The 23,822-nt window shown below is 52.0% G+C and overlaps 1 protein-coding gene across 16 annotated transcripts in view; it reads right to left on the bottom strand.

The window, feature by feature from the left end:
• Positions 1-23,822, bottom strand: part of Atp2b2 (ATPase plasma membrane Ca2+ transporting 2) — a 327,223-nt gene that overhangs the window by 80,286 nt on the left and 223,115 nt on the right. For all 16 annotated transcript variants that reach the window (XM_076567620.1, XM_076567626.1, XM_076567627.1 and 13 more), the window contains one exon: positions 3,723-3,920. In XM_076567620.1, the coding sequence (XP_076423735.1) occupies positions 3,723-3,920 (198 nt within the window). The remainder of the gene's footprint in view (positions 1-3,722; positions 3,921-23,822) is intronic.

A 23,822-nucleotide genomic window follows, 5' to 3' on the forward strand; every position in this document is an offset into this window, starting at 1 on the left:
TGTATACACTCTGAGACACCAGGGTGGGGAAGGGAGGACTTGAATCCAGAGCCTGATACTTCATTTTGTAGGATTTTGGTTGTTTCCACTTCTTGCCACATGCTCTGTAAAGGAGACGCTTGTCTCCCCTCGCATGCTTCCTCAGAGCCTGGTGTGTGTGTGTGTGTGTGTGTGTGTGTGTGTGTGTGTGTAGTGGGGGAGAGCATTATTGTATACTAGGACACTTAGAGACAAGTCAGTATATCACACTGAGATTCTAGACTTGGAAAGACCCGGATTCAAAGTCCAGGCCCTGCTAATGCAACCCCAGGTAAGTGACTCAGCCTCTCAGAGCTCCCAACAAGCACCTCGCACATGCCCAGGTACTCTTCCCCCTTTTCCCGAGTGCCCCATAGATCCTTCTCAGGGCCCTGCTGCTCCATGTCCTAGGATCTGTGTCCCTTCTGCAGATCAGAAGGCAAGGCTGCAGGAGCCCATCCCTTGCCAGAGTTTGGTACAACTGGATTTGTGCCCATGCCCCCTTGGGTCTTCTACTTGAGTGACATCTGACTATGACATGGGGCCCAGATGTGAGTCTCTGATACAGGCTGGTTTTCCACAGCAAAGGCAGCCTAAGGCCTGGTTTGGGGCTACAGCCCATGTGTCTGAGGCCAATCCTATGCAGCTGTCCTCTCCTCCCAGCCGAGTACTTTCGCTTGTTCAGTAGAATGCAGACCACACACCAGCCGGATGAGAACTCTGCCAGCTGAGACACTGGCTCTTGGGTGCTCAAGATCAGGGCAGGTGAGTAACACAGCAGGCTGACTCCCATGAGGGGCTGCATACAAGATGCTTAGCAAGGTGGTAGAAAGGGTTCCACCTCTCCTCGGGGACTAGGATGCTGTGGAATATTATTTTAAGATGTGTTACATTTGTTTATAATCTGGAACATTTGTTTAATGGTGCAAAGATGTGTTGCAGTCTTTTATGTTGCATTTGTTTAACTCTGTGAAGCTGTGTTACTGTGCCTGTCTAAAACACCTGATTGATCTAATAAAGAGCTGAGTGGCCAGTGGACAAGTAGGAGAAAGGATAGGCAGGGCTGGCAGGCAGAGAGAATAAACAGGAGAAGAAATCTGGGAGGAGAAGAAGAGAGAGCAAGAGAACAAGGAGTCCTCCTGGATGCTAGGGGCCAGCTGTGGAGTAAGAAGTAAAGAAAGGTATACAGAAATAGAGAAAGATAAAAAAAAAAAAAAAGCCCAGAGGCAAAACATAGTTGGGAAAATTTAAGAAAAGCTGGTTAGAAACAAGCCAAGCTAAGGCTGGCATTTGTAAGTAACAATAACACTCTGTGTGATTTATTTGGGAGCTGCGTGGTGGGCCCCCCAAAAGAGCTAAAGACCTAAGAGTAAACAACAACAACCAACCAACCAAACAAACAAACAACTATGCTAGGCTGTGAGGAGCCTGTCCTCCCTCTCTCCCTCCACTGCTTTGCTAGAGGGACACAGTGTAGACACCGCCTTCCACTCAAAGTGTGGCTGGACCAGCAACAATGAGGCACAGCAGGGCAGAAAGAACCAGGCTATCTTGGGCCACACTCCAGCCACCAAGGCATGATCTCTGGGCCCTGGGTTTGTGTACCCCAGAGATGTGCACGGCAGCAGTCATCTGTCTGGAGCCATGGGGTCTCTCTTGGCACATCTCAGGAGCTCTGTTGTCCTATCTTGGCCTCTGCCAGCTGCCCTCATCTCACCTTGCTCAGCAAGGCCACGGGAGGCCACTGATGCTGGTGACTCAGCCCCAGCCTGCTTCCTGGAGCTGGATGTTTTTGCCAGAGCCACAGAGTTTCAGCCCCTTGGTAGGTGACCTTGGCACATCCTCCACAGGCTCGGGGGCTCATAAGAATAGCATCTAGCTCCTCCTGGGTCTAGCCTGATGCGTGTTCTTTTCAACCTCTCACCAATGAGAATATCTCTTTGCCACAGATGGAGACCATTATAGAAAACACAACCAATCAAAATGCAGAGTTGTGGAGCCCAGTCCCACTGAATCATCTATAAACATTTCTACATCTAAGGGTCGGGGAACATTTAGGAAAAAGGGCATAAAGATTGTAGGAGCCAGAGCATCAGGGACTTTGCTGTGAGATTGTGTCTCTAAGTAATATCCATAAAGTTTTATCAACACAAGTGCCCAAACGTGAGCTGAACAAGGATGACCTCAATGAACGTGCCGAACTGCACAGGGAAAAAGCCCATGAGACCCCCTCAACCTTACACAAAGAACTACAGATAACTGAGTAAAGCTGGGAGGGGGAGAGGTGGCCCTCCCCAGGGAAGAGGACACCAACTGGTGGTCCAGTGCCAAATGCTCACCCTTGAAAATATGCACACAATTCATATTATATGGACTCAATAGGATATATTTAGGAACATATATGTATATACTAATACATATATGCATGCAATAACAATTGATTAAAAAAGAAACTTGGAGAGCTGAGGATCTGAGAGGGTTTGGAGGGAGGTCAAGGACTGGAGAAATGTAGTAAAATTATAGTCTCCAAGAATAGTATCTGTCTGTACAATCACCGTGTGGCTTAACTGAGGAGGCAATGGGCTTCTGCCACAACAGCTCCCAATTTGGGTTAGTTCTGGAAACTGTAGGACACATATATGTCAGTCTTACCATCTGAAGTCTTCTACATTGGCTGAAACCTTAAGGAAGGCTGTCCACAGTGCATCCCTCTCACTGTCCTATGGGAACGTCCATCCCAGGATCCACTGTCAGGACATCTCACCTTCTTTCTTGTTGATAACTTGGCCTATGAAAATCATCCACCTTCCCTTTCTGCCCTGGCTGCTAGGAAGCTCAAGTCAAACTTAAATCGGAGTCACAGTAGCAATAACTGGTTTATTGGCTTCCACCGTTTTCTGCCTGACTTTTCATTTGCCTTCCCTTCTGTCCTCTATGGGAAGAAATCACTTGAAGAAAAAAAAAAAGGTCAGGGCCAGTTAGATGGCGCAGTAGGTGGAGTGCTGGCTGCCAAGCCTGATGACCTGAATTCAATCCCCAGAACCCATATGGCAGAAAGAGAGATCTGGGGACAGAAAGAAATGGCCTTGGAAGGAGCCTGGCAGCATGCTGTAACACGCTCCACAGTCAACCTGAGGCCTCTCTCCTGGGTGGGCACTGTGGTCCCATGCTGGACATTTAATTTCCAGGCCCCCATTTAGGCGGTCTTTGGGGACGGGGCCTTGGTGAAGTAACACGGATTAGATGAAGTCATAGGGTGCGCCCATCCCGGGGCAAGGACATAGCTGAGGCAGCATGCATGCCTGGCCTTCCCATGCAACGGCCTCCGCCATGCTGTAGTGCAGCTCAAGCCCCTCACCCGATGCACCGCCTTGCTGATGGGCTTGGGGAGTCTCCAGAACAAGAGACATGTCTCTATAAAACCAAACTTCAACTTCCTTCTCCAGACCCCAGTTTCCGCATCTTTAAAGGGGGCACAAGCCCAGAGCTGGACATATTGGAGGTGCCTAATAAATGTCCACCTTAGCTATTACCACTGTTGGTCTAGCCTCACACCCACGGGTGGGCTGACTGGGGCCGTGGGCACGTACTGGTCTCTGTGGCCTGAGTCCCAGCAAGCTCCCCCACTCTGTGCAGCTGTGGACACTGCACATACATGAACGTTCCCACCTGCCCGTGTTTCAGGAGTGCCCAGGGCACCCTACCTTCATTGCTCTCTCCGGGCGGGTGGTAGAAGGACAGACCCAGGGAGATGATGGCTGCGATCTCCAGGATGATGAGCGTCACATCCTGCAGTGCTTCCCATACCAGCTGCAGGAAGGTTTTTGGCTTCTTTGGAGGTATGAAGTTTTGCCCAAAAATCTGTTTCCTCTTTTCCAGGTCTGGAGCAGTGCCTGGCAAACCTGTGGACAGAGGGCAGGTGAGTTGGGCAGGGGTCAGGAGAGGCATACCTGTCTTTGGGAGGTAAGGAGGGAGCGGGCAAACATGGCCGGAACCTTCCAGGCATTTGGCCTAGGAGCCCAGTGTCCTAAGCGATTCATGTCCAGGGTGGGGGTGGGGGGTGCTGCTAAGTGAATGGAGGAACCTAGAAACACGGATGCTTCCAGACCCATGGTAGTATTCATCCCCATGAACATACATGCCAGAGAATGTCTCACACACCTGACTCTGGACATCATAGCCCAGCTCAGCCCAATCCACTACAGCTCAGCAGAGTCATACCACACAAAGCCTCCTTCATACTAAGGTGTTGAACATCTTCTATGATTTGTTGAGTATGGATGGAAGGTGACCACCACAATGGCTGGATGGGGATGCTGTCATCCAATCATAAGGCTGAACAATTCTTAGCCAGACCGTTGTAAGCTGAGGAATCTGAATATCCAGGCCTAACTCCCAGGACCTGGGTCAGTGACCTGCCTTGGAAAACACTCTCTGGAGATGTGCCTGAGGCCAGAGCATCTTAGATTACCCGGGTGTCTCTCTGTGTCCGTATGGGTGACACTGACCCCGGAAGTAAGACCGCTGTGCAAGATGGACAGAGACTGGAGGGACATGGCTACAACCAAGGACGCCACAGAGCCACCAGCTTCCAAAAGAAGTTGGCAGTGGCCTCTCCTGATGGGTCTAGGGCAGAGTCTGGCTAACATTCTGGCTTTGGACTTGGGGCTTCAGAGATGTGAGAGAAGCCGCTCCTGGTTCAAGGCCACCCGGTGTGGGACAGCCTGCTCCAGTGAGCCCGGGGGCAACCATGCAGCCTGCTTCTTCCCTGGTCTGAGTTCCCACTTCTTAAACACGACAGAGCTTGGGGTGTCATTTTCCATAACGAGCCTCCTCTGGGCTTCGAATCCAGCCTGGCCCTCAGTTTCCCCTTCTGCTGTGGTGGCGATGGTGTCAGGGAGGGCACCCAACTCACAGGCTTGTGTGTTGCTTGAGTCAGCAAGAGTTTCTTGTGCACCTGTGCCGTGTGCAGCCCTGCAGCAGATCCTGGGGCAGAGCTGGGAACGGGACGGCGCAGCACCAGCCGGCAGCCAACCTCCCGTGGATGCACATATGCGTTACTGTGAGATCCGTCTTGAGGGCAGCAGGCACTCAGGTGGTTCTGGCTGTGGCTCCCAGACCAGGGCAGCAAAGACAGCCTTGACATGCACCTGTTGGTGCAGTGGGGTCCACTGACAGCCCACCCGCTCTCTGTGTCTAGATAATTCTGTAGCATCATGAACTTGACCTCTGACCTTGCAGCACTGGAAGTTTCTCATTATTTCCAGATTGAAGTCACATGTTCCATCCTGCTGCACTGCTTCTCATCTGACGTCTAGGCTACAGCTGAGGTCTCCTCCTTCACTCTCCGCCTCCATCCCAGACCACCTGGGGCCATCCCTGGCTGGCCTCTGACTCCCTCTGTCCCCACATGCCCATGCTGAGCCCTCCACATAGCCTTCTTCAGTGTGTCTGGATTTATCTGCGCAAAGACATAGATGACGGAGGACTAGGGAGCCCCTCAGTGAGTGTGCAGAGATTGGGGTGATGAGCACTAGTAGGGGGATAAGGTGTGTGGCAGATACGTGGGCCACAGCAGTGTCCTGTTCTGGCCTGTGCTTCTTATTAACTTACTACTATTCTTGTGTGTGGATGTGTGTGATATATGGGGGCACATGTGTGTCACAGCATGTGTTCAGAGACCAGAGGAAAACTGTGGAGCGAGTGCTTTTCTTCCTTCTTTACGTGAATTCTGAGACTCTGGTCGTCAGGCTTGCCTGGCACACACCTTGGCCGCTGGAGTCACCTTGCCAGGATCTGGCTTGTGTTCTTTCTGTGCCAAGGGCAGCCTCCTTGCTCCTACACAACACACCCACTGTCTCAGAGGGGCAAGAGGCAGCCTTGTTATTGCTGGCTCAGTCCTGGCCGCTATGGGTTATGGGTACATGGGATCCTCCCTCACCCAGCTTTGTGCTCTCGGGCAAAGGTTGGTCTCGGGGCTGTTCCTCAGGCTGGCACAGGAGGCCTCAGATGCTTCTCACTCAAGGCTGCAGCTCACACGTCTGAATGTAGTGAGACCCATGCGTGAACGGCCAGGCCCCTCCAGACTCACTTGTTTTAACAGGGCGGCTAGGGTGGGTGGATTCAGGGAGGGGTGCACCTTTCAAAAAAACTCAGCCCTTTAGTACTCTCCTGGGAAGGCAGAAGCCCAAGGCATGCTGGGAGGGGAACTGAGGATTCAGCTATTTTATTTTCTGGGAGACGGAACTAGTTACCAGGCTTGGTAGCAAGAGCCTTTACCCACAGGACCAGCTTGCTGGCTCTTAGAAGGTAATATAACCTGGCTTTTGGGTTATGCCTTAGTCCTCTGTGGGAGTGTCCACTCATTCATCCTTTCAGCCCATAGTTTTTGAGCCTCTAAGGAACCTGGAGAGAGTGGCGTGCAGGCAATAGGTTTGTGACTCACGGCTGTAAGCACTCAGGGGCCTGCAATCCAGGCCTGGGCTTCAGGGGAAGCAGGGAGAAAGGTCATAAGACCACCATCAAGACCCAGAGGGAGGGAGCATGGCTTGCTTGCTACCCAGGGTCCTGCAGAGCCTCTCCAGGAGGTGAAGGAAGCCCTGGGCGGCCCAGCTCTTATCTATAAAGTAAGAAGGAGGAGTCACGGTCAGCTGGGCCATTTACTTGATGGAGGACGGGGACTTCCGGGAGGTCCTGTGAGCCTGTGTTTAGCATCTGGAAGCACTGTCCTGTGCTGGGCTTCCCACTTGGGATGTCCACACACTGAGAAAACAAACCCAGCCTACTGTGGCCTGGGGGCTTCAGAGGCCATGCGGCGTCCTTGCGGCCTGGCATCTCAGAGGCCCTGGGCTTTGCTCTTTTAACCCAAATCTCTAGTTTTCTGGACTCCTGGAGGGAGGTGCACTCCTTACTCATGCACACCAAGTATGGATGAGCTTCAGGCTTTCTTCTAGGAGTGGGTGCTATCGAGAGTGGGGGACCTGCGAGGATGGACGGGGCTCTGGCTGGGATTTGCCGGGCCTCTGGCGGTCCAGTCCCTTTTCTGAGCCCGTTTTCCCATCTAGATACCGAGGGTCTTCCCTAAGACGGGGTTCCCCGAGGGTCCTGAGGCTCCCGAGCAGCTGTGCTGGGGGTCTGTTTTCCGCATGCGTGCCTTCTCCGCAGCTTGGCATGCAAGTAAAGAAACCGGGCACGTACGGTGAGGGCTAAGCCAGGGCCCGATTGAGTCCTGGATCCCTCTGGGTTTCTAGTGATCTGACATCCATCTACAGGACAAACGGTGGACAATGTGGGAGTCAGTTCCGGGGGGCGGGTCAGGCCAGAGCTGTGAGGTTCTGTGATGCTGGGACCCATAGGCCAGACCCTAAGAACCTGGGCCCTGTGTCAGCGGAGGGAGGACCACAACTGAGGGCCAGTGGGTGAAGGTGGCAGGAGGGAGGCGATCAGGAGCGGGGGAGACTAAGGAGCATACTGTCCTTTGAGGGGGATGTGGGATCCAGTGGAGAAATCTTCCAAGCTTTCATAAATCAGAAGGCTGAAATCTAACACAAGATCTCCCCATTGGAGATGTTTCGGGGCCAAATTCATATCCCCGTGGGCTGAATTCAGCCCCTAGTTGCCAATGTGAGCTGTCCAAAGCCACGTGAGTAGCGGCTGGGGGCTATACACTGCCACATTACCACGGCCACTACAACCACAAACAACCACACACTCACCGCTGCCACTGACTGCCATGTCTCCACAGCCACCACCCTTTCTGCTGTCCTGTGCCTGGAATGTTAGGCAGTTTTTTTTTTCTTGCCATACTAGAGATGGGACCCAGCACCTTGTATGTATTGTGAAAAATGATTTACCATGGAGCCATACCCCAGCCCTGGATACTTCAGTCTGAGTGCACCTATCTCAGGTGTCAGAACCCCACCAGCGTATCAGCACCCCTCAACCTGGGTCAGGGGACTTGGCTGGGACCTATCTTTCCTTGCCGTATGACCCCCGAGTAGATTTTTACACTCTCTGGGTGGGGGAGGGGTGGTGGCCCCGGGATCACTGTGCTTGAGGATCCCCGAACCACAGCGCCGACAGAGCTTTGTACACAGTCAAGCTCCTGGGCCATGCTGTACAGACCTGGACACTGAGGCCATAGGGTCCTGCTATGGCAAAGGCCAGGGAGACAAGCCCAGCAGCCACCCGGCTCTCTCCAGCTTGTTGTGATCAGGGGCAGGCTGGGGAAGCTTCTGCGTAGAGCCCACCGTGCCTGCACCCGGTGACGGGTCCACAGCAGCCTAGGCCTCCAGCCCCCAGGTGAATGGGGAACTGAAAGCATGCAGGTAGGTTCAGGGCCCCGTGACTTACATTCAATAGAACAACAGTGGTTCAAACTAGAGGCTTCGGATGACAGCTGTGGGGCCCAGCATGAGCAGGGGACTGTGGGTGCCTGCACAGGTGCTCAATGGTGTGGTTGCGCCAGGGCCCTGTTATACCTTGGAGGTGATTCAGCGAAAACAACCAACAACTGGCCTGGTGGGCAGGGTGGGCATTTTTTTTTCTTTCCGAGACAGGGTTTCTCTGTGTAGTTTTGGTGGCTGCCCTGGATCTTGCTCTGTAGACCAGGCTGGCCTCGAACTCACAGAGATCTGCCTGCCTCTGCCTCCCGAGTGCTGGGATTAAAGGTGTGTGCACCACCACCATCTGGCTCAGGGTGGGCATTGACAGCCCTGTGGTGTGGCTGTGGGGGAGTCTGTGAGCTCTGTCCCTTGTCAGAGGTTAGCCCAATGGGCAGCTCCCAGGAAACTACTACCAGGGACTCTGTCAACCTCATAGATGACACTTCATTCGGCCTGCTTCTTGGTGTCTTGTCCCTGCCCCATAGAAAAACAGAGGCCCCAAAGCCGCATTCACGGCCCATATGACCCTTCCTCCACAGGAAGTGCTTCCACACAAGAGCATCGCAAGCAGCGCTTCCCCACTGTCCCAGGAGGGGGCGCCCTGCTCATTGGACAGCAGGCAGGTGGGGGCCTCTCTCTGAGCCTCCATTCCCTAAAAATAGGGCCCAGGGACAACCCAGCTCTACGTGTCGGGGAGAAGAGAGGGTGAATGTGGTATGCTTTAGGTACACCAAGGGTGTCCAGAACCTGGACAGGATGCCCTTTCCTCCCCTTGAGCTCTGATGCTAACCACACAGAATCAGCAGCATGGCAGCCTGCCTTCCACAGCACTGACACACAGCTCAAGCCCAGACCACAGAGGCTCCGTGACTGCTCTTCCCAGGCCCGCTAGCTGCCTTCGACAAGACCCAGTGTCCAAGGCAAGAGCTCTGCCTCTCTCCTGCTTGCTGGAGACAGCCTCACGGTCCTCACAGAGCCTTGGCTGTGGACAAGCACTGGCTCAAAGGCACCTGAATGGGATTTGGAAAACACAGTCACCAGGCTGGGTGTTGCTAAATATTTGCGCTGTTGGTGTGATGTGGGTTCTTCCATTAGCATAAATAAAAGCCTTATATTTCGAGGGGGAAAAAAAATCCCCACAAGCTCTTTAAAAGCTACATTTATAGAAAAATGAGTTTCTGTCTTTGGAAACTGAGTGGGCTAAATAAACTGTAGCTCATGTAGCCCACAATATACTACGCGGCAGTTCTGAACAAACGAGCTCGGTTTATGTTCACTAGCCTAGGAGGAGAACTGGTGAGCGAGAGCATCATTGGAACAGTATGTGCCGTTCGACTCCGATTGTGGAAAACAGGATGCTCCATTTCTATGGACGCGTGCACACATGCAAGCATGTGGGGAGAGGTGTGCAAGGGTCGGACCCAAGCTCACAAAGGTGGCACTCACTCTTGGAAGAGGCAGCGGACTGGTTGTGGTAGTCGGCTCTGACTGAAATATGTGAATTTTAATCAGGAGATCATGTTTTATCTGAATAATTCAAACTTTAATTTCTTTTTTAAATCAACACTGAAAAAAATGAAGTTTTTTTTCCCCCTATAGAACTTTTAGAGGAAATGGACCTGGAGATAAATATTTCTGGGTTAGTACCTTCGCCTCCATCTGTGAACTGTGTGTCCCTGACTGGATTATTTCAGCTTTTCCATGTCACGGGCAAGATGGTTCTGAGCTCACAGCCTGGTCACAGAGATGAAAACAAGGCCTGACAAGCCAGACAGACACACAGAAGCTGCTCCACAGACAGGCCCGCCATCTCCCCCCCCCCCCCCCCCCCCGTATTTGTCTACAGTGATCCTTCAGGTCCGTTCCCACCTCTTTTTTTTATTTTTTTAGGGGTTTGTATAGGGGGTGGGGTTTCACTATGTAGACCAGGCGGACCCTGAACTCTCAGAGATCTGCCTGCTGGGTGCTGGGATTAGAAGTGTGGGCCACCATTATGCCAGGGTATGCCAGGCCCCCTCCGTCTCTTAACCCTGTTCACATACCTAGCAAAACCATCCGAAGAACTCATCTCTGGCCAGACTTTTCCTGCCTGATTCCCACAGTCAGTCAGGTCACCATCAATGCTGCCCTGGGTGGTTCACTAACTGGTCTCTCTGCTCTCGCCCTCAGTCTGCGTTTTCGGAGTGTAAAGTGCATTGTGTTCGTGTTAAATCCTTATCTACTACACTCTAGTGGCTAACGTCACATGAAGCTAAAAGTCACAATCCTTCCCAAGCCCCAAGCCCTGGTCCCTGCCATCATCCTCTGCTGCCTCTGCCCCTTGTCCTCCATTATACTCCAGGGACACCAGCCTCCTTCTTGAAGCATCAACACAGTCCCTTCTTGCTTCAGGGCCTTTGCACATGCTGTTTCCTCTGCCAAGCCTCTTTTGGTGAGGGTGGACTCCATTTCTAATGCTCTTCTAGTCCCCAAGAATCCCATCCATCTACATCATTAATGACACAAGTTTCAGCTTGGCAGTGGTGGCGCATGCCTTTAATCCCAGCACTCAGAAGAAGAGGCAGGCAGATCTCTGTGAGCTCGAGGCTAGCCTGATCTACAGAGTGAATTCTGGTACAGCAAGGACCACACAGAGAAACCGCATCTCAAAAAACCAAAAAAAAAAAAAAAGTTTTTTTTCTTATACTTGGCTTTCTTGCTAAGTGTCAGCTCCATGAGGGCAGAGACAGTGTGGCATATGTTGTTCTGAACTACAGTGATGCTCAGTAAGCACATGGCCTTTCCTAGACACACATGCCTAGGAAGAGCGGAGGTTTGGGGCAATGCTTGACCTAACAGTGACATCTTCTCTAAGACAGGGGTGTTTGTGCAAGGGACTGAAGTCTGGGGGGGCACCCAGGGTCTCCTCTGGTCATCCCCCCTCTGCCCAAGCTCAGTCTCAGTGGCATTCTTGCTGACAGTTGGGGCAGGAAAGCCTCCAGGCACACCCTCAGGGTCATGGAGGCCAGGGGCAGGCTTGGTGAGAACATGCGCATCGGCAGCCTGAGCCTTAACCTGGATGCCTGTGACCTCTCCATCCTGATGTTACTCTCGGGAAAACTTCAAGACACCGGGTCCTTTTTGTTCTTACAAATGGCCGCTTGAGGACTAGGCTGGGAGGCATGCTGTAGAAATGGGTGCTCTCTCACAGTTGAAGAATTCTGGGGGCCTTAGGGGAATGAGTGGGAGATGTAGGGAGCCAGATGTGAAGGCAACTCAGCTCAGCCAGCTGAGAGTGAGTCCTTGTGGAGGGTGGTGTAGAAGCTGGGTCTGTCCCTAGTTCTCCTGAGGGGCCTCCCAGGTCCACAGTATCACAGGGAGACTGTGGGCCAGGCAGGTAGAGGAGAGAACCGAATACTGGGACAATGGTCACAGTGTGGCCACTGTTCACTCTGTGTGGGCACTGCACCATTTACTGTTCATGGCTTCCCTGTGACCTCATTTTGTGAACTGCTTTACGGATGGAGAAACTGAGGCATGGATTTGTAAAGACACCCTCCTTTGGGTTTCACCTAGTTTGGCCTGGATTTAAAGTCCAGGCTCTAGTCTCCGGGATCATGCCCCTTACCCATGAACACTAGTTTAGACCTTTCTGGATGGATAAAACTTCATGAAGGAGGCTGCAAACGAATGGGGATTATTCCACATTCTGAGTGAAGAAACCGAGGCCCGGAAGAAGGGGGAAAGTGGATGGGCATGGTGACTCACACCTGCAAATTCCAGCACTCGGCAGGCCAAAGCAGGAGAATTGCCAAGTGAGTTTTGAGCCAGCCTGGGCTGCATAGTGAGTTCAAGGACAGGATGAACTAGATAGCAAGACTCTACTTCAAAAATAAGAGAGATAGATGAGTCACTAAGGCAAATCACTGATGTGCCTGGATGGGCAGCCTGAACTGCTCAAAGCAGCACACCAACACCTTGGTTGTTTCGTTTTGTTTTTCTTGAGACAGGGTCTCATGTATCCCAGGCTAGCCTTGAACTTGATAAATAGCTGAGGATGTCCTTCAACTTCTGATCTTCCTGCCTCCACCTCTGAAGTACTGGGGGTACAAGCATGCACCCCCACACCCTGTTTATCTGGTACTGGGGATTGCACTCAGGGCTTTGTGTACTCCAGGCAAATACTCTGCCAACTGAGCCACACCCCAGATCTCCAATGCAGCTGCTTTAAGAGGCAACTTTTTGGCTTTGAACCTTGCATGCCCCTTTTCATCACTGCTACAGGCTCCGGAGGGGCCTCAGTTAGAACCTGAGCTCTGCCAACTTCTAGTTGTATGAACTTCCAACAAGTTTCAGTAGTGTGGATATTGGTTTTCTTGTGTGTACAGCTGAGACTGGGGCACTAACAAAGAGTGTGCAGAATGTCCTTGCGGGGTAATGTCTCCCCTGTGACCCCTCTTCACTCGCCCACTCACCTAGTTGTGACTGTGTGTTTTGTTGTAAGGGGTCACACGCCCGTGAGCAGAAGCACCGGGGACCATCTCCCTTGGTTTTCTGCACTCACTTGGGGGCCTGGCGAGGCACTGCTGTGACTACGTGACGGGCGAAGTCTTATGGAAGCAGTTGGCTCAGGCACAGGTAGAACGCAACATCCTTTTGTTGTCCTCAGGCCTTTGAGTGGCACGTCACAGCATCCAATGACTGGCCTTTCTGCTTTCCAGCTGTGTGGTGTGAGGGACAGTCATTCACCCTCTCGGGGCCTCTCAGGACATAAAGTGAGGAGGTTCTGCAGGTTCCAGAGAGCCAGGATAGGGCTGTGTGAGGTAGTGTGGGGCACCCAGTGCTCCACATAGAGTGGCATTTGGTAAACAGTAGTACCACTCCACAGAGAGGGAGCTGTATAGGCTCAGGTAGCTAGCTGTCAGGTTCTCCATGGTCTCAATACTCTGCATTGCTGGCTGTTGGAATCTCTTGGGCATGGGTCAGCATTTATAAGGCATGCCATTCCTGATGATGCTTCTTCGGGCATCATGGGGATTCTGTTAGCAACCAAAATGTCAATTGCATTTCCCCAACGGACCCTCAAAGGTCTCCCTGTTGCCCTCACCACAGCCCAGGACTGCCCTCTTCACTTTGGGTGCCTGGGTCTGCAGTCCAGTGTGGCAGAAATCCAATAGCTTCCCTTCCTTGTGGGGCTGGGGTGAGGCGCAGCACAGGGGCTCTGTGAAGCCCTGGGCTATGCAAATCCAGCAGCCACAGTGGCTGAGGGGAAACAGCATCAGGGCGGAGCTGGGCCCATCACCACCAAGTCTGCCTCCTCACAAATGCCAAAACTCAAGGCCTCTACCGGAACCGGCCACAGTCTTTTCGTGTAGTTTAGTAGCTGGTGTGATGTGGCAATAGGTCCCTCTGCCTGCATTAAGGTCCACTGCTTGGCTTTCTTGAAGCACCAGAACAGATGCTTCTACATTTAGAACACCAGGGCCCTGAATGGCCCACAGGCCTCTGGTTACATCTTGGTGACATTCCTGTTGGATGTGAGGTGGCCTCTTTTGGCAGATAAGGGACAGAGTCTGTCCTGCTGGGTTGAGAGACAGGGCTTGGGGTTCCAGCTGCAAGGAGGCCTAGATTACAGGCTCTTACAAGAGATTGGCAGGATCTAGATCCCAGGGTAGGAGAAGCAGTCTCCCTGATACTGGCCTGCCATTAGTGTTGAGCTGTGATGGGGCTTGACACTGGGATTGATTAGTGATGTCTGTCACTGCTGGGGGTTAAGAAAGGAAGGACTGGAAATGTCTTTCAATCTGTCTGTTTTCATTTTCTTTTCAGTACCTAAGACAGAATCACGTAGTGCATGAAAGGAGTGCCTTTTGTTGTGGTTTCGAACATGTCTGCCAACCAAACTCACTGTTCCTTGCACATCTGTTTCTCCTCTGGTTGACCATGTAGATCAGCCTCCTTGGTGTTTGTGGATTCGACCTTCCTTTGCTCTTGAGGTCACACTCAAATTCAGACTCTAAACCTTTCTCTCTTGTCTATCTCTGCAAAGGCCCCTCAGTGAGGATCCTTCCTCCTGCCCCACTTCTGATTCACTGTCTGGGCTTGCTGCCCCCAAGGGACTACGGCACTTCCTCTTCCCCACTCCTTCCTTCCTTCCATCCCCTCCCCCCCCTTTCCGTTCTTCTTTGCTCACATATTCAAGTACACCTTTCATAGCTGCCGAATCCAGAGTGTTAGGTGTGTCCTGGCTCCAAGGGGCACAGAGACACGTCACACCCAACTGCTTAGAGGCGCTAAATCTCAAATGGTGAGTTGGTGGTGAGTTGTTCTTGATTTCTTCTTACCTTCTCTCTACTCTTCCAAGCCTGGGTCTGTTTCCTCCCCTTGACACCCACCTCCACCATTTTTCAGCTTTCTTCTCTTTATTTCATGGTACCTGTTACCGTCCATATAAGGTCTGCTAGCCCCTGGACCCTTTCCACCAACCTCAGCTCTTTGCTAATAAGATGTGAATCAATTAATCTAGTTCCAGTTTTGAGGAGAACCCCTAGGGGTCTTTATTTCTCTTCACTGGTCCTCAGCCCATTCCTCAGACTTGCCTTGTGTCCATGGGTCCTGATGCTGGGCATAGGGCTACAATGCCTGGCCCTGTTGTGTACAGGCTGGGCATATTAACCACCATGGTGCCTTGTTTTTCACATCTATGAAGTGGGATTTGAACAGTACCACTCCCACAGGGCTATTACGAGGCGAAGATGCACCCATCACATATATGAACCTGCTGGGAATGGCTCTGGGTGCCCGACCAAAGACATGGGCCATCATGATGGCCACGAAAACTTTCCCTATTGTTTTTGAAGGAGACCCTTGGCTCAGGTTTCCTCTGGGGCAGAAGCTGTTCTGTTTGTTTTGAACTGTTTGACTTTTTGACTTGCATCCATTTTGCCCCCAGAGTTTCCCCTGCCTGTCTGGGAGGGGTTGTATCTTGAGGCACATAGGCAGAGAAGGGCGGGTGCCTAGGGTGAGTCATCCCCCATCTCCAACCCCCTGCTCTGGGTTGCACCTGGCTGCCTAGCAACCAAGAATGTAGCTACTTGCAATTGTATGGGAGATGTGATGTTCTGAACGAATCCTCAAATCACACTCTGCCAGGTTCTGTTCAGCCCGAGGCCCATCCACGAAGACAAAGGTGACAGGAGAGAGCACCCAGACACTCAGGTTTAGAGCACGATGCTGGAGGCCTACACCCGGGGACATCCTCAGGCGGGGCAGACAACAGTGGGTGGGCGGTGTGAGCAGCTTAGCTCAGGTCTCTGATAAAATAGTGGCCCTGTGGCAGCCTCACTGGGTAAGCCACTGTCCTTATGCCCCAGCTCTTCCTTCCCCGTGTGACCGAGGGCTTAGCACCCACTTTGTAGGCTTTGGGCCCAAATTAAGCAAGAGTATGCAGCTGCCCCACTCCCTGAACTGTCCCACGTTTTAGAGGACCTCCACAGCCTCCACTCCCTCCCTGTCCACTGCCCTCTGGTCACATCCCCTGGAGCCTACCTCTCAGCCTTTGCCCGCCCTCTCCTGTCCATCCTCAAGCTCCTACTGCCTTCCTTTCCCAGGGCTCAGACATCCTGCTCTGCTCTTTCCCGGTGCAGCTTCTCGCTCACTGCCTCTAGAGCCTCTAGAACCTCTAGAACCCTGGGCAAGCTCCCGCACCGCTCTGTTCCGTGGCCTTTCCCTGTCATCCATGCTCACATGCAAGTCCCGTGAACACAGAAACATGGATGATTTTGTTAATTACTGTTTACATCTCTGGGCCTGGAGTTGTGATTAGCACACAATAGGTTCTTAAGAAACACGTGGATGAGCTTTAAAAGTTTTGGGGGACTAGCCGGGCGGTGGTGGCGCACACCTCTAATCCCAGCACTCGGGAGGCAGAGGCAGGTAGATCTCTGTGAGTTCGAGGCCAGCCTGGGCTACCAAGTGAGTTCCAGGAAAGGTGCAAAGCTACACAGAGAAACCCTGTCTCAAAAAACCAAAGAGTAGACATGCATACCAGGGCCACCGCCTACGGCACCAGGGTCAGCTTCTGAACACCTGGCGCTTAATAGATGTCCATGGGCTTCAGCTCCCTTGGTTGCATCTTGTGTTTGTTTCTTTCCACAAAGGAGCCAGGCCAATGCCCTTACACCCCATGCTGATGGGTCCAGCGTCTACTAGAGGCGATTCTTTTTCAGACACTCATCGCGTTATTAGACCTTTCATGACTGGAAAGCATGTTAACAGAGGGCCACCATGGCTGGCAAGTTCAGGGACAAGGCGGAAAGTTCAGGACTGAGGTGGCATGATTTCCCAGCGGCCTTGAAGAGCCCTATGAACTGGAGAGCTGAGTGAACAGAGTTGGAGCCAGCAGGCTCAGGTCCCTGACTTCTGCCACTTGTGACCTGGCACACAGTACCTTATCAGTGAGATGCTGATGATACAGAAAGCAGCTGCCGGAGTAAAGGTCCTCCCTTCCCCACGCTGTCTAGCTCCACCCAGCGGAGGCCTCTATCAGCCCCCAAACAGCTGTATGTTCTTCATTAGTGACCAGAAGCCTGGCTGCTGTCATGGTGCTCGTTAGCGTGCTTTGGACAAGCCTGGGTGGGTGTGGGACAATAGAGAAGCTCCAAGTTCAGGGTCAAACAGCCACCAGACCCAGCGTAGGAACATGAGAGAGACAGGTTTGCAGCCTGGCCCGGCAGCATCCATACCCACTCCCTTGCTCAGTCCTCTGCCTGGGTAATTAAAGTTCTCACCTCCCTGCTTTAAGAGGAAGCCTTCTGCCTCCTACCAAAGCCAAGCCCAGATCTCACTCAGCCTCCCTCTGTGGCCCAAGGCTAACAAGGGGCAGCTGGGGTGCATCTCTGCCAGCTCAGAGGGCCCCGGGCTTGGGGATCTCTCCTAGGACTTGAGGGTCAGTGGGATCGAAGAGACAGAACTTTCCTCATCAGGGATAGGGAGACCCCTTGTGGATGTGAGCAAGGAGGCTGTGGGGTGGAGACGGTGGAAGTGGGACTGGGCTGTGGGTGTTCCCAGGGCGCGCACGCAGGCAACACACACACACACACACACACACACACACACACACACACACACACACACACACACACACTCGCTTTCTAGGTGTTGAGTTTCAGAGGGAATGAACTCACCCTTGCCTTCAAGAGGTGTGAGTCCCCACACCCAGGGCTGTGTCTCTGTTCAAGAGATGCTCAAGCTGCCCCTCTCTAGGGGAAGGAAGACAGACCCTCAGGCCTTAATAACCTAAGAGGAAGTTTGGGGACATCAAAACCGTGCTTGGTGCTCAGCAGCGTACCTTTGCAGGGACATTTCTTTCTCCACCCCAGGCCACATCCAGCACACAGGTCACAATACTGGATACCTCTCAGATCCAGCATCAAGAGGCCTCTTTTTGGCTACTGTACACTCTTCAGGTGCTCCCAGCAAAAAGGGTGGTGAGGAAAAACCAGGGGACCAGCAAGGGCTGGGCACCCAAAGAAAAGCCCAAGATTACCCACTGGCCCTGGGCGGTTACTCCCAGAGAATCCACTTCTTTTCTCTACAATAGAAGGTTAAAGAGCTTATTCTCCAGAGCCTCTGTTCAAAGGCCACAGGATTACTGGGCTCATAGAGTGATGGGCATACCCAAGAAGTAGACCCAGGGTCCTGAAAACAGCCGTGTGCACCATCAGCATCCACAGACAGCTCTTTTAGGCACCCAGCACTGGGTGTGGCATAGGATAAGTGGCACCCCAGTCTCATTGGCAGACCACAAGTCTGTCAGCCCTGCCCACCCGCTCACATCTGGCCCTGAGCACCAGCGTGTTTAGGAGAAAGGGAAAGGTCTCAGGTTGCTGAGCCAGATCCTCACACCTCCAAGTTTGGCAGAGTCCTGTGGATGCCCCTCATCTCCCACAACAGAGGATCAAGACCATGGGTTCTCACTTATCCGGGCCTAGGTTTTCTTCCCACGACCATGTGACTTGGGCAAGTTAGCCAATCTCTCTGGGCCTCAGTTTCCTCATCTACCAAAAGTGGGTGAGGGATGGTTTCTCCCCCTACAGGTATGAGCTGCTGGTAAGAGGCCAGTGTCTACTCAGTTGTTCCTGGAGGATGGGCAGTGCCTTCTCCCTACAGGTTCCCTTCCTCTTCAGGGGTGGCTGCCTTCTGTCTACCAACATGGTCTCAAGTAAGAGGCAGCAGATGTTTGCAGGTGGACTCCTTACTCTGGTGTATCAGTGGGCTCTTGATATGTCATGATGAACCGGGCCCAGCATGGCCACCTGCCTGTGTGCTGAGAGAGAAGAAAGTCTGGAGAACAACTATTCCAGTCTCCAGCCACTGAAGGGCCTCCAGTGTCCCTTCGCCTCACCTGTCCTCATGGGGTCTGCTACAGGATGCTTGTCACCTTTGGGTGTCTGTTCTCTAGGGGGTCTCCAGGAGAAGACATCCAGACAGGGGCAGGTGTTGAGGGGGATGCTTAGCTCGGTCGTTTCTGCCTCTGGAGAAGATCAGGGCTGGGATGGGTCTAGCATGGCTACTCAGAGAGACCTGTCCCTCTCCAACTGGTCCTTCCTCTTGCCCGTCTTAGTCTTGGATCCTTTAAAATTCCCTGGGAGTTTGTGCAATTGTGAGTTAGAAAGAAAAGAGAGAGAGAGAGAGAGAGAGAGAGAGAGAGAGAGAGAGAGAGAGAGAGAGAAAGGGGCAGGAAGGGGATGGGAGAGAGGAAGAAGGGAGAGGAGGAGGAGGGGAAGGGAGAGAAGGAAATGGAAGTAAAGTCGAAAGGCAAAAACAGAAGGAAAGAAAAAATACAACTGGAAAAATACATCTTAAAGAAAGGATGAGGAAGCAAACAAAACACATGCTAGGTTTGGCTTGGATGAGGTTCTCTTTCCTTCAGGACACAAGGACTCCCCCACAGGGAAGAGTTTTGAGAGCTGTCAGTCAAGATACAACAGCTTCCTGGCCTGAGGGTGAGCATGTGAACAAAGATGCCCTTTACTGGCTGGGGTGGCTCATACCTGCTTGTTAAGCTGTTGTTGGAATTCTGAAATATAAACTCATAACTGTATAAACTGCCTTTTGAAAGGCGACTGAGACACTGGAGATGGTTCAGTGGTCAAGAGCGCTGGCTGCCCTTCCAGAGGGCCTGGGTTTGATTCCCAGCTCCTACAGGGTGACTTAGAACTGTCTGCAATTCCAGTCCCAGGGAATCTGGCGCCCTCTTCTGGCCTCCATGGGCACTGCACATACATGGTGCACAAGCATCCATGCAGGGGGAACATCCATTCAAAAAATACTTTAAATACTTAAAAGACATGGATACCCCAAAGTCATCATTTCCTACTTCTTTGAGCATGCCTCCCTAGGTCTCTCTCCTGCAGGAGTCTGAGTGGTGAGGGCACAGTGCTGCCCACCCACTCTTTCCAACTCCTTGTTCACTACTGTCCCTACAGTAAAGCAGTGGTAGTATTTATACCATAGGAAGTGACCCACACTGCACAAGAGTCGCCTGCTGTGCAGAGCTGAGTGATACACACTTCCCCCCAACAGCTCTGCTCAGAATCCTCCGTGATTTGAGGACCCGACTGCTCCTAAACTCCTCCCCCAACCTCCGAACTCTCCAAAAGACACTTGTTCTGTCAGACCTGCTGCCGAACGGTACACATCTCAGTTTTAAACCTTGTGGAATATTCAGCCTGGGTTCCCAGTTTGCGTCTGTTCCAGGAGCCGACAGCCACTCCACCCCTGTCATTTAAAGCCCTTAGGTTCCTTCTGTGGCTCACAACCTGCAACCATAGCTGACAATGCTCTTGGAATGACATGGCCAAGAGAAGAAAGAGCATTCCTGTTATCCCAACACCAGGCACCTTCTAGATGCTTCTTTCAGCTTTTTCCTCTTGCACCTATTTGCATGGAGTTGGGATGCACAAGGCAACGCGCCCCCCCCCCCCCCGTGTGTATTCGTAAGCCAGAGGTTGATGTGAGCCTTCCTGTATCACGGGCTGCCTTATATCTGAAGCCGGGTCTTTCACCGAGTCAGCTGGACTAGCCAGCCAGCCCCAGGGACCCTCCTGTCCCCACCTCTCTGGTGTTTCGGTGACAACAATCATCCTGCTCACAGACAGCTCTGTACGGGTGTGCCGGGGATCCAAAAAAGCACGTTACCAACTGAGCTATCTCCCCAGCCCTTAGCCTCTCCCCTCTTTTAAAATGCTGTTTTGCAAGGCTCATCTTTGTTGTTTTATGTTCTCCATGACAACTGTTTTCCAGAATGTTCCAAATAGCTTTGTGGAGAAGCAGAAAGGGACTTTCACTGCAGGCCTTATGTTGGCATTTCAGAGTCACCTGTCCTCCCCTGCTCCTGACATCACGCAGGGAAGAGCTGAGACCCTGGGGCTACCCTGGCTCTCATTTGGATGTCTGCCAGATGCCCAGTGAGCTCGGGATTCCCTCAGCCTCTTTTCAGCCCAAGCTAATTTTGTTTCAACATCAATATCTCTTCCTATTCTTACTAAAACATTTAAAGTGTATTTTACTTTGTGTGTGTGTGTACATATGTGTGTGTATGAATACATGTGTGCCACAGCATATGTATAGAGATCAGAGGACACCTTGTGGGCATCAGTTCTCTCTTCTACCATTTGGGTCCCAGGGATTGAACTCAGGCCGTCAGGCTTGGCAGCAAGAGCCTTTACCGCTGAGCCATCTTGGCCCTCTTCTGGCTTTCAGCCTTGGCCCTGGAGTTTCCAGCCTATCTTGAATCTCCATTCATCTCTGTACATTATCTGTGTGACCCTAGGTAGGTGATTTAACTTCCTTGTGCCTCAGTTTCCCTCTTTATAAAAATGGGATGCTTTCACTTCATTGAGCAGGGTTACTGTGAGGATTCAATGAGACTGTGAGCTCTGTCAGGCTCCCAGGCTGCACGGAACACCTCGCTCGCTCGCTCGCTCAGTCAGAATGATGGCAACTTCTCTTTCCTGCCCCAAGCCCCAGGCAGACCCACTCTGTATTCCTTTCTTCCTCATTGCTGTGACTCTGTCTGTGCTGGAGCACCTCCACGGCAACTGTTCAGATACTGCCTCTTCCATGCAGTCCTCCTGGATCCTCCAGCCAGAAATGCCAGCTCTTGCCTCTTAACCCTATGGGGAGTGTCCAAAGCTGTATCACGGAAGGGACAGGTTTTCTGCCCATCAAACCTTTTGGGACTACCTGGGTAGACCACAGGGATTTGTAGGGGACTCTTTTTGAGACAGAGGCAAATGTCATCTGGGTACCAGAGAGCCACAGGCCTGGGGTGCTCATTTCCATGGGCTATAAATAACTGTCTGAAACCATGGCAGGGGCCAGGACCGCATTAAGTGGAGTTAGGTAACCACTGAGAGGTGAGGGGCCTGTGTGGGTAACTCATCTGCTCTCCTTAGGCTTCTCAGGTGACAGGTGCCTGGAGAAGGAGACAGTTTCGGCTGTCCTGAGCCACACCTGGCCCCATGGGACCCAGGCTGGTCTTAGAGCTGAAATACCATTAATATTAGAACTGGCCCAAATGCTAAGCAATATTTCTTGTCCCTTAGTCCATTTAACAGATGGGGAAACTGAGACCCAGGGGGAGGGAGTCATTGAAAATTAGGGCTCAGGTCCTTGGACTTTCAGGAACCAAGGAACTCTTGCCAGGGGACACACATGTGCTGGCTCACTACCAGCTAGGGCAGGGCCATGCTCTGGTTTGAATTCTTAATGCGTGCCACGTTAGAAACCCATCATCCCACATGGCAGTGACCTTTGAAAAGTCCCCTGAGTTCCGCCATCATGAATAGAGCAACAGAATTGTGGTGGTTCTGGCTAGCTGCAGCAGACAGGGATAGTAACCATGGGTATGGGCTAGTCAGTGCAGCGGAGAGTTCCGAGAAAAGGATGGGCTGGGCCCTTTCCTCCTCTCTCTGTCCCTTTTCCCAGCTCTCATCCCTTCTGCCATCGTCCCCAGAACACTGAGCCTCTCCAGATGTGGGGCCCTGACCCTGACTTTTAGCCTCTAGAACGATTAGAAATACATTGTATAAGATGTCACTCAAGAGATATCACTACACAAAGCAGATAAGGATGCAGGGGCTTGGGTGGAATGGGAAGCCTGGAATCCAAGCCACTTGCTATCCTCCTGTTTTCTGGGTACTTCCGGGGAGCCCTGGAGCACTAGAGAACCTGGTATGAGAACCACTTCCCTGAATTCTCATTTCTTTGGCTCCTCCAGCCCCTGCAGATGGGCTTGCGGAGGACTCCACCCTCAGGGAGCTTGCGATCCTCTTCATACTCACACAGGCAGGGCAGACCTAAGACGTCCCCCCCAGGTGATGGTCTGAACACAGTACAAACAAACCAACTGCATTAGCTGCTATTTCCTTGCTGCAACAAAATATCCAGACAAAAGCAACTTAGGGGAGGAAGGGTTTGTTGGCTTGTGGTTTGAGGAGGATGCAGGCCATCATGGAGGAGAATGGGAGTTACAGTGGGAAAAACTGGTTACATTGTAACCAGTCAAGAAGCAGAGAGTAACGAAAGTCTGTGCTCAGCTCGCTTTCTCCTTTTTATACAGTCCAGGATCCCAGCCCAGGGAATGGTGCCACCCACAGTGGGCAGGTCTTCCTTAATAAATATATGTCTTAATTAATTAATATATATCTTGTTTATTGCATATATTATATATTTATTATATTAAATTATATATATATAAACATATATTAAGCAAGATAACCTCCCATGGGCATGCCCAGAAGTCTGTCTCCTTGGTGCTTCTGGATCTTATCAAGTTGACAATTGAGATTCACCACCACATCAATTAAACTCAGACTTTACAAAGCCATCTACAACCCACGGGTGGAGACCCCTGCTCTTGAGGGCTTCTCTAGGGACTTTTCGTGTTTCACACTCACCCTGGTCCTTACCGCGGGTTCTTGCTGTTCTCCACTGAGATACTTCCTTCCTATGGTTGGGCAGTCAATGCCTCCTGTCCTTTGAGCCTAGCTCAGAGGGAGCCTCTCCCGATTCTGACCCTCCCTAGGTAGCATCGGTGCTTCTGACCTCCAGCACAGTCCCTCTCATTGCAAACATTCCTGTCTGTCACATTCAGAAGCCTGGGAGCATCAGAGATGCATGTTAATGGAGAGACTCCAAGCCTCGGTTTCCTCCTCTGTCAGCTGGGAGGGAAACAGTTCCTGGTTCCCAAGGCTGACGGGAAGACAGTGGGACACAGATCCATGTAGCTTGTTGGCACCTTGCAGGTGCTCTAACTAGTCCATGGTGTTACAGCTGTGGTCAGTTCCCTGCTGGGAAGAGAACTCCTAGAGTGATGGGGCAAGCATAGCTTACAGCCCACTTGTGGCTCCCTTTGGGATCTTTAGAAGGTTGGGG

Source organism: Peromyscus maniculatus, chromosome 3 (genome assembly GCF_049852395.1).
Source record: "Peromyscus maniculatus bairdii isolate BWxNUB_F1_BW_parent chromosome 3, HU_Pman_BW_mat_3.1, whole genome shotgun sequence".
Lineage (NCBI taxonomy): Eukaryota > Metazoa > Chordata > Mammalia > Rodentia > Cricetidae > Peromyscus > Peromyscus maniculatus.